Genomic DNA, 10,812 nt, shown 5'->3' with positions numbered 1-10,812 from the left:
TGTCTCGAAATCTTAACTGCGAGTGGAACGAAAATTTTTTCGCCGCCGCGGACCCTTTCACGAGATTCGCGCCATGCTTCCGCGCCTATATATTCTCTCAATCTCGTTTAGCCGCGCCTGCCACAAAGCCGATGTTCTCCACGAACGTGAAGTCTGAGACTAGAGGCATATCAACTTCGTCAAGCTATCTTGTGGCACGTCATGTGCCGGTAGAGACATGCGCAGAGGTACAGTGTACTAGAAGATAGAGGTATGTCGTGCGGGCAAAAACCATATGGAGAGCAGCGGCGGGGAGTATCGGCTCATGCAATGCGTCAAGCAGCTAGAGGCATGCGACCGCAAAGCAGACCAGCATTACGCCGTTCTTTTCTGCTCAGTAAAATTGCAGTGCTACAAAAACCAGCCGGTGAACGTCTCTTGTGTTTTTTTCTCTTTCAAACCTTTATAAAAAGCAAGATTGGAGGCCGCTCTCTACGAGCTCGTATGTAGTACAGTCAAACTCCGCTACAACGAAATTCACGGGGATCGCGAAAAATTTCGTTGTAGCGAGAATTTCGTTGTCGCGGAAAAATCAGTACATAAAGAAAACAGGGCAGGCGTCTAACTGGCGTCGTGAAATCTCCCACCTACCTTTTCGCCCCAATGTTGCCAACTTGCTTGGAGCTCGCTCCGCCAAAAATAGCACCCTTTTTATAGCACGGAGTTTATATCGTAATTTTCGGTCACAACGCGTCTCGCGGCGCTTAGACCAGCGTTGTAGTATGCGCGTCGTACTCGTGGAGATCCGCGCACAAGCAGGCGTCGTGAAATCACAGCGCGGAGTTTATATTTTAATTTGCGGTCACGGATATGCACAGGATATGCACGACACTCTGGGAGCATTTTATTTCCAAAACTTGAAAAAAATCGCTGATTTTTGACTGTTTGCGCGTTCGCACGAGCAACGGGAGAATGCGCTGCTCACAGTCTGCGAGGAGCTCCATGGCGACATCATCGTCATGGGCGCCAAGGAAACTACGTAAAACGTCCAAGGAGTCCATGACCTGCGACGCGGTCACTGACGTCGGGACCGTCGGAACACCATGCCCGACTTCTTCGTCGTCGGATGAATCGGCGGCGGCGGCGGAGGCGGCGCGAGCACTCTTGAGGATCTCGGCATCACTCAGCTCCTCGTAGACGATCACGTCTGCGTCGGCATTTACGTAGTCGCTCAATGCTACGTTCTCAGGAACAATGCCGGCTTCCTCGAGAGCTGCCCATGCTTCGGCCGTTTCCTCCTGCTCCGCCGCCGCCGCCGCCGCCGCTTTTGAGCGCCGTCGGCGCCGATAATCCGGACATCGAGAAGCGGCAGCTTCTCGATGTCCGGATGTTCGGAGAAAATGTTGCTACTAATAATTTACATTGTTAGAACTTATCAAAATTAGTTAGAGTGGTTCCGTCCGTTGCAGATCGAGTGACTTGTGTCCCGGGAAAATTTCGTTGAACCGGGAGAACAATAAAAAAAGTGGTTCGTTGTGGAAAGAGTTTTAATACATTGGGGCCTATGGGATGCGGGCGGGGAATCGAAAAACCTTCGTTGAAGCGGGAATTTCGTTGTAGCGGAGTTCGTTGTAGCGGAGTTTGACTGTAGTGCTTTTTTTGCAGAGGACACGATATTTCATGTCAATTCGTGCAACTTTGCTTATCTCGAAAATTCGCTTATCTCGAAATATTTCCTGGTTTTTATTAGTTCGAGTTAACGAGGCGTTATTGTATTTTGTTTTATGCGGTGGGATTTGTCGTGGCTCAAAGTACGTTCCCAGAATATTCGTAGCTATCTGACACTCCGAACCCGCCCGGGAAACATGCGCACACCGCCACCTTGACGTTTGACGAGCCTGGCCAGGCTTGGTTACGGAACTGACTGCAAGAAGCCGTCACTATCATTACTGCGCTTACAACGGAAGTTTCACTTCGGAATGCCGGAAGTGCGTGTTTGCCATAAAAGCCCCACCATGTTTGCCATAAAAGCCGTCATCATTGTGCACTTCAAGCTTTGAGAACACCGTTGAACTTGCAGCCGCGAACTTTGTCGTGCTTTGATGGCTTCGCGAAAACGGGAGGCACTTTCCCTTCAGGAAAAGCTTGACGTACGAAAAGCAGTAGACGAGCAGCCCGCGCGGAAGAGAGTCGACATCGCCAGGGACCTTGCATTGCCACGCGTGGTCTTTTCCAGCGGTCGCAAAAACTGGAAATCCTACATTCTCGAGTTTTTTTAAGGTTCGAAAGCCAAAGTTACAGAAATGCATGGCTGCTAGTCAAGGCTACACTGTTTTCGTTTATTTTGGAAGGTTTTCTCACTGCTGCGTTTTCCTGGTTGTGAACAACTGCCCCAACCACCAAAATGCCCTCAAACTCCCCCCCCCCCCCCCCCCCCAAAAAAAAAAAAAAAAAACAGACGAAGATTACAAACTTCTTTGACAAATAAAGGGACTTCAGGCTGGGGAAAATTTTGCGTTTTTGTGGTCATTCGATGTTTTGACAAGCGGATGGTTCGACACCAGGGTCGCATTAACTAACTTTTACTGTATGCATGTATATATATGTAGGGGGGGGGGGGTGTATAGTCTGAAAAGAAAACACAAAGAGCGCGAGAAAATAAGGTAAGTATAGACAACGACTCGCGAGAAAAACATTTAAAAAAATGAAAGTTTACTGACGTGTCAGGAAGAGGACTTCCTTTCTTCAGAGTGGAAGGTAAGCTGATTTCAGTGTTATATGCACCAAATGTAGAAAGGGAGAGGAGAGGGCAAGGGAAAGAAGCATGTTCATATAATTGGTTCATGGTTGGAGGACAGCGACAAAATGAGAGAAGTGGAAGAGGGAAGAAAAAAAAGAAAAAGAACAAAAAGAATCAAAGACATGCTGTATGCCGTATGTCTGTATGCCGTATGTCAAGACATGCCGTATGTCTTCTTTCACACAGCACAGACAGCACAATAGCGAGTCCGCCCAGCCTATCTTTAAAAAAAACTACGAGTGAAGGCAACGTTCAGGCGTAGTCGGTGAAGGACACCCTCAGTTTGCATTTGCAGGCCTCGCGGAAATCCGAAATTGCACGGAGGGTCCATTCCGTGCAGAGGCAAGGGTATCCTAAGAGGGTCCTGCCAAGCTGACAGCTGCAGTTTAGCAATCTGCACGTACTGAGGTACTTTTGAATTGCAAGACGAGCTTTCTACATTTGGGATCGTATACTTCTCCGGTTTTTGCCAGAAGCCCAGACACAAATGTTATCTGCATAGAAAGATATGTTGACACCATGCAGTACTTTCGTGATGCGGATGAGGCAGAGGCTGAACAAGACAGGACTTAGTACTCCGCCTTGAGGGACGTCCTGTGTAATCTCATGCCGCCTTGTGTCGCCTTCATTGGTGGTCATATAGACATGCCGATTCTGCAAGTAGTCACAGAGGCGAGTGTGCACCGATGATCGTAGCCCTACAAACGTCATTTCCCTTGGAATAGCTTCATGAGCAACGCTGTCAAAAGGCGCCTTGATATCTAGGACGACAGCTACTGTGATATTTTTTGCAGCCTTTTGCGGATGAATGTCGCTCACCAAAGCAATGACATTGTCGGTGCTACTTGTTCCTTCTCTGAATTCGGACATCTCTGGGGGATACACTCTTCGGTCCTCAAGATCCCAGACGAGTCGCTACAGCACCGTTTTCTCCATTACGTTCCCTGTGTAGCTTAGAAGAGCAATAGGGCGGTAAGAGTTTGGGGAGCGCTACTAGGCGAGCAACTTTCCAGCTTGCTTGCACGTGGCCTGTCTGCAGATAAGTATGAAGCCAGCCCTGAGAAACTGTGACTCTAACGTCCAGGAAATTTGTGTTGTGCGTAGAGCAACGTAAAACTTTCTGCAGAAATTCTGAGAATTATCTACTAATGCGCAGCATTCTTATGCCCCTTGTCTTGAGTGTGAGTTTTCTCTATCCGATTTTTTTTTGTTTTTTTCTAAATCCTGCCCGACCAATTATCTCCAATTACGCTGTTATAACGACTGCAGGTGAAACTTTCGCGAAGTCTTTATTATTGTGGAAATGTAGGGTGTTAAACTGTTCGCCATTTTCCGCAATTATTTTATGTTTTTCTTTTTTTAGTTTTTCAAAATTTCGTTCGACCAAGCATGTCCATTTACGCTATTATAACGACTACAGGTGGAACATTCGCGAAATCTGCATTATTGTGGAAATGACATGCTTCGACATTCTCCGTATTTTTTAAATATTTTCCTAATTTTTTAGTTTTTCAAAATCTCGTTCGACCAATTATCTCCATTTACGTTATTACAACGATTACATTAGGAACTTTCGCGAAATCTTCATTATTTTGGAAATGCAGGGCGTTACAAGGTGCGCCATTTGCCTTATATTTTTTTAATGTTGTTCTTATTTTTTTAGATTTCCGAAATTTCGTGCGACCAATTAACTCTATTTACGCCATTATAGCAATTACAGGTGGAACTTCCGCCATGGAACTTCCGCGATATCTCCATTTTTGTGGATATGCAGGGCGCTACACGGTCCTGGCTGTTGGGATACTCGACAAGCAATGCTACACATTAAAAATTCCATTTCACTATGCGGCCTTATCATGAATATATCGTCAGGTGGAATACAGGTGGAACTTCCGCGATATCTCCATTTTTGTGGATATGCAGGGCGCTACACGGTCCTGGCTGTTGGGGTACTCGACAAGCAATGCTACACATTAAAAATTCCATTTCACTATGCGGCCTTATCATGAATATATCGTCTATATACCTTTTGTAGTACAGTGGCTTCAAATTTCGGGTTTCGAGGAAGTTTGACTGTAGACGTCCCATAAAGATATTCGATAAGTTGTTCCCGATTTTGGTTCCCATTGACGTTCCGCTGACTTGCACGCAATTGACACCGACAAACTCAAGATTGTTAAGCTTAAGGATAAGGTGAAGGAAAGTTTCAAGGGGGGGAGAATCGATAGGTTTGTCACACGCCGACTGCTCATACGCACATGATACAGCTGTGATTACATTTGCATGCGGAATGTTAGTGTATAGCGACCCAACATCAAGGGTAACAAGTGAGCAATTGTTAGGCATTTTAATCTTCAGGATATCTGAGAGAAAATCGTTTGTATCCTTAATAAAGGATGGAAAGGGGGGTGGGAATCACGAATTAGAGAGTCGGTATTGCGAGAGCGGTTCTCGGTGGCAGTACCAATGCCAGAAACAATGGGGTGACCTGGGTTGTCATCCTTATGAATCTTAGGGTGAAGGTAGAATCCAGCGGCTGCTGGTTTTAAAGGGATGAAAAAGCGAGTGGTCGTGCTGTTAATTACTTTATTTTGAACGGGCTCAGTGAGTGTATCTTCTACGATTAACTTATAGTCATTAGTGGGATCACTAGGGAGTACTTTGCAGAAGGTCGATTCCGAATGTCGTCTATGAGCCTCGTTGACGTAGCCGGTTTTGTTGAGGATCACGATGGCGCTTCCTTTATCGGCGGGTTTGATAACTATTTCGGGGAAACTTACGAGTTCCTCGAGGGCTTTTTTTTCTGGTTAGTAAGGTTAGAGCGGAAAGAGATTTGCTTTTGCTATGCTGCTCGTCCATCGCGGTGAACGGCTTTAATGTACATGTCGAGGCAATTATCGCCCTACGTCGGAGGGGTCCAGTGCTTAGTGCTATGTAATACGCGTCCGGCTTCGTCGGCTGCGGGATGGTCGTGGAAGTGCTCTCGTAGTCTCATATACCTGGCGAAGTTATCTACGGCCTTCAGTTATTATATTTTTAGTGGTTTCAGGCCCTTTGGGCTCTGATTTTATTCTTTCATTTTTTATTTTAAGTTTGCCACGTGTTACTTTGGAAAAGGTGTATACTTTCTAAGTTGGATCTGGTGCATACTGTTTGGTTACCCCGTTTCATCTAATTGTTTTGCTTGTTGCATTCGACATGTGATTCTTGTTACGCCAAATTAGGTGGTGCGGCTGTTGATAGGATTGCGGGTGATGACGGTGGGAGGTGCATATGTGTGTTGTTATTTCAGGCAAAGTAAAGTTTGAAGTCCTGTCCTCTCTGTCTTCGTCGTCGTCTTTTGCGCGAACTTATTCCTTCGTACGCCATGCTTAACATTTATTGCAACTCCGGAAGAACGCATCCCGCGCTGCAAAATCACGCCAGACACGTTGCCTCTCATTTTCTAGGGCACTACACCAGTTTTTGATATCAGGAACCACGCCTTTGCTGACTGCACTGCGCATGACGCGACAAGTATACGCCAAAAGAGAAAAACACCGGAACAACAAGCATGTGGAAAGTGTGGAGGTTGGGATGGGCCTGGGGCGGCATTCTTAAGAAGCCCCTTAGAAGTGGTGTCTTCACGCTTCGTAAGAAAATGTCATTTGTTTCCGGCATTCTTGCTGCGTCAACAAAATACACGGGGAGCGTTTTTCTTGCCGAGAACGCATCTACAGGAAGGAGAACCCTAATGGCGTTCAAGCACAAAGGAATTAAATGGTTTTGTGCAGTCCTTTAGAAAATGTTTTAGACGCTGAAGCGAGGCTGGTACACTTGCGATGCGTTGCTTCGCGTCGCAACGTCTTTGTTTACCTTCTCGGGCGGAGTACGCCGCATTATAAAGGGTTTCCACGTTTGGTTCTCCTTTTATTTCCTTCTATTGTCTTCAGCCGTCCCACCTCTTTTTATATTGCTCCTGAGAATTAAACTTGGGGTTTTTTGTTGTAATAGTTTGCGACACCAAAATATGGTGTTCTTGTGCGTGCATGCCAGCCAAAACAAGGAATGTCCCCAAAAGCTCTCATTTTTTTTAGTTCATAGTGTAGAGGCTCTTGTCTGGAAGGGTACTCCCCTCCGTATTACACTAAAGTTGCAAGGTTACTTAGTCCCACATAGGTAGTGAAAGTGTTGGCAATACGAGCAGTATGTGTTGCTTTTTTGTGGTAATCAACAGCGTGTACGTACTCGCATTAAAAACACATTGCATCCGATTTTTGCGCACCACATTTTTAACTGAGGTGTGTGGCTACCTGCCCCACATGTTTGTTAGCTGTAGAATATTTATTCCTACTAGGCAAAAGAAGATTACTGTCTGCGTTCAACGTTGCCGGAATACGATGTTCTACCCCTTTGTCTTTCCTGATATTAGTTAAAATCAACCCTAACCGATTCCCTTCCTGGTTTTTTAGCGATATGTTGCGCATGAACCTCCAAAAAGCATTCCTGTTTCAACATCTATTCAAGCCAAGTAAGTATGCTTAAGAGCTAGGATGAATTTTCTGCTGAAGCTATAAATATTGAATTACTCTATGACAAGCATATTAGCATTAGGCTCATATCAACGAAAATCGATGAGCGGTGGTAAATTCAGGCATAGTAAGATTTGGCAGGTGAGCCTGCAAAGGGGCCTGACAGGGCCGCTTGGGCATGTCGTTACCCCGGCTCACGTGGCGTGACCAAGTAATCAAGTTAGAGAAAAGGGCGTGGCGCTTTCGCGTTGGATTTGCATGCAGGGCATGTTGGACTAACAAAGAATAGAGTCGCACGCTGTTCTTTTTTATTGTCAACGCAGTGCATTAGCATAAAAAAACGTTTACAGGCTCACATACTCACACGTGAGGGCACATCCCTAAACTTTCCGCTGAGATTGCCTGCAAGCGGTGATGGGACCACTCGTCCTGGCCCGGTCCGTTGGCTGAGGAGTCAGAGCTCGCAGATCCAATTTCGCAGTTCTCTTAGTATGTCTGCTGTAGTATCAGTTACGTTCAAGCAAAAAAAAAAAAAAACAGGTTTCATGGCGATTTATTAAATCCATGAGAATTCTGTATGGATTCTTATGGACAAAGAAGTTTATTCGCACCATAAAAGGTTGGGGAGCATGCGAAATGTCTGGTTAAGGGGAAAAAAATAAAAATTGAACAACAACAACAAGATAGTTCATCCGAAGGCAGATGCAGCAGTTTGCCCACCAAGTCCTACCGTTCGCAAGTTACCTTACACGAATCCAGCGAACACGTACGGCGATGCCGTTCCTTGCCAGATTCCAAGCGCTCTGCATCCCCCACGTCCAATATTGGGGGATGTAAGTTCTTGACACTTTTATTTAGACATGATCCGGGACTCCCGCATCGGGCCGCTTCTTGAGACTGGCGTTGATGGTGTCGGAGCGCGAGAGAGGTGCGTGCTTGGCGGAGGCCTTAGGGGTGCCCGAAGCCCCCCGCGAACTGGGCGCTGTGGCGAAGCTGGAGACGGGGTCGCCCCTGTCCGAGCAGCAGGCGCACAGTCGGGCCCGAAGAGCCTCCACCAGGTTGCGGTTGAAGAACAGGTAGATCCACGGGTTCACGCAGCTGTTGAGGCTGTTCAGCAGCATCAGGATTGTCACCACGGCGTCTGCGCCAGTTTAGAGCAAAAGGCACGCGCAAACTCACTGGAAGCGGCAAGGAAAAAAACCCACTTGAAGGAACAAAATACATCATGGCCGCCCTCGAAAGTGATAGGCGACTTCAGGTCAGTGTGGGAAACAAACAGTCCAAGGACGCACGGGTAGTCGAACGTTGTGTGTAATGTGTGGATAAACCTTTTTATTGCGAAGCGGCATGCCTCTAACCATCCAAGAAAATTTTCGCGTCCGCGTCAGCAGAAATCTCCCAGGCTACTACTGGCTACACAAACATACATCCCAGGCTACTATTGGCTATTGGCTACACAACTAAACTGCTGGCACCGCCAGGGGTCGAACCTGGGCCCGCGTAGAGAAGAGGAGCGAGTGCCCGTCGTCTTGACGATTACGCCATGCCCAGATTAGTAGAAGGAGGAGACTTGTTTTGCAGAAGACTTATTTTGCAGCGCGTCGCTATCAATAAGGGGCGCAGGAATAGAAATAAGATGACATATAAAACGGACAGCTCTGGAAATGACAGAAACTTCTAATATCAATTTCCTGGAAAGTAGAGCATGATGAGCAGCGCGCATAAGCTTCGCTGCCCATTACAAACTGGATTAAAAGTCGCCTCAAGCAAAAAAAATAAAGTTGTATAGAGCCGTAAATGAAGTAAAGCACTCATGAAGTACTAATACGCTGAGTACAAGATATATATAAATATATATATATATATATATATATATATATATATATATATATATATATATATATATATATATATATATAACGCTCTTAGACAAAAACATTTGACCACGAACGGCACCAGAACTAAAATTGTCCACTGCATTTCCCAAGTATACGAGCGTAAGCAATCTAACAATAGGAATTCATTTAGCCTCTTTCCCCCGGGTTATACGAGAGCGGAGTTTTATGAGGGGATCAAACGTGTTTGCTTTATATGTGTGGGACGTCATCACTCTGTACACTGACGAGTCAGTAATTATAGAGCCAAGAAACTTGTATGCTACGGTCCTGATTGGGGGATAACTACAGGTAAGCAATTATCTATTAAAGAGGGTCTTAATGCACAGACGAACCTTTACTATACACAGCCTTGAAACACTTTCCGTCACATCTCCAAAACTCTCATATATTGACATTAATTGACTCTAGGTCTTGTCAGAAAAAAATTTACACCATCTTCCTAAGAGGGGAACCATGGGGTAGATGCAACGCATCGGGGGTTGCCGTTGCGTTTCCGTTATGTTAGCGATGTCAGTGTGTGTATTGCTGTTGTTGTGTATCCTATTTACGCAGCATGTTCACCCCCGATGCGTCGCATCTACCCCATGGTTCCCCTCGAGGGAAGATGGTGTAAATGTTTAACAGAGCGCAAGCTGCGCGCTATCGCACAGCTGGCACGGCGACGGGAGCGAGCGCAGCCGAGCGCAAGCTGCGCGCTGACCGCGCTGACGCACAGATGGCGCTGCGGTGAGAGCGGCGGAGCACGCAGCTGCCGCGGCGAGGAGAATGGGGGAGGAATGCGGACTACGCCGCTACAACGACGCGGGACAAGGCGAGTTAAAGAGATGCGTTGCATCTAAAAATGACGCTACACGGAATTAAAACGTAGTGATAATTATGATGCAGAAGTAGGGATATGAAAAGGGATTCAGGTACTCACGGTACCGAACGCCCTCCTACGCCTAAAATAACCGATCCTGGTAAAATCACCGAGCCTTGACCGATTGACATTATGCGATAATGGTAAAACCATGAATGAGTCAATGGACGGCGAATACGCGGGGCCTTTCTTTAATTCAGAAGTGCGTGATTAAAATACCTTTTGATGGGAGGCTCAACTTGTATAATCAAGGCGCAGAGAAAGTCGCGCTTACCTGCATATGAAAACTGAAAAACGTGGGCGCTCAATGAATTAAGGGGACTAGAAATCTGACTACAAATTACATACTTGGAGGTTCGAACTGTCTGCCGGTGAACGTTAAAACAAAAGTGAAAGCAGCCGAGACAATCGGACTGATGGAAAAGATTGATGCGAATTGGTGGTCTGTAATGCCGGTACTATGAGACATTAGAAGGGACAGTAACACAAAAAAGAGTAGGTTACTCTTTGAGACCCCAGTTGGCCGCCTGAGAACAAGGATCTATGGAAGCAAGTTCTTGCAACAGGACCAGACTTGTGTATGCTCTGACAAAGATATAGAGACAGCTGGACACATTGTAATTAAACGCCTGAATGTCTATCCACTTCGAAGCGGCAGCTACTTTCATCTGCCTGAAGTGCCCGGTTTTACAAATGATGCAAATGTTAACTGGCATGCAGTAGAAATATCAAACAGGTGATTACAACACTGCCTAAAACAAGAGC

The 10,812-nt window shown here is 46.2% G+C and overlaps 1 protein-coding gene across 1 annotated transcript in view; it reads right to left on the bottom strand.

Moving 5' to 3' along the window:
* Positions 1 to 7,904: 7,904 nt before the first annotated feature.
* Positions 7,905 to 10,812, bottom strand: part of LOC144167758 (oxytocin receptor-like) — a 52,343-nt gene continuing 49,435 nt past the window's right edge. The window contains exon 2 of the mRNA XM_077696939.1: positions 7,905 to 8,431. Coding sequence (XP_077553065.1) covers positions 8,145 to 8,431 — 287 coding nt within the window. The 3' untranslated portion in view covers positions 7,905 to 8,144. The remainder of the gene's footprint in view (positions 8,432 to 10,812) is intronic.

Source organism: Haemaphysalis longicornis, unplaced genomic scaffold (genome assembly GCF_048455015.1).
Source record: "Haemaphysalis longicornis isolate Haplotype H1 unplaced genomic scaffold, Haemaphysalis longicornis Haplotype H1 scaffold_2, whole genome shotgun sequence".
Classification (NCBI taxonomy): Eukaryota; Metazoa; Arthropoda; class Arachnida; order Ixodida; family Ixodidae; genus Haemaphysalis; species Haemaphysalis longicornis.
Note: the sequence above shows the minus strand (reverse complement) of the source record. Positions and strands in the feature narration are given on the sequence as shown.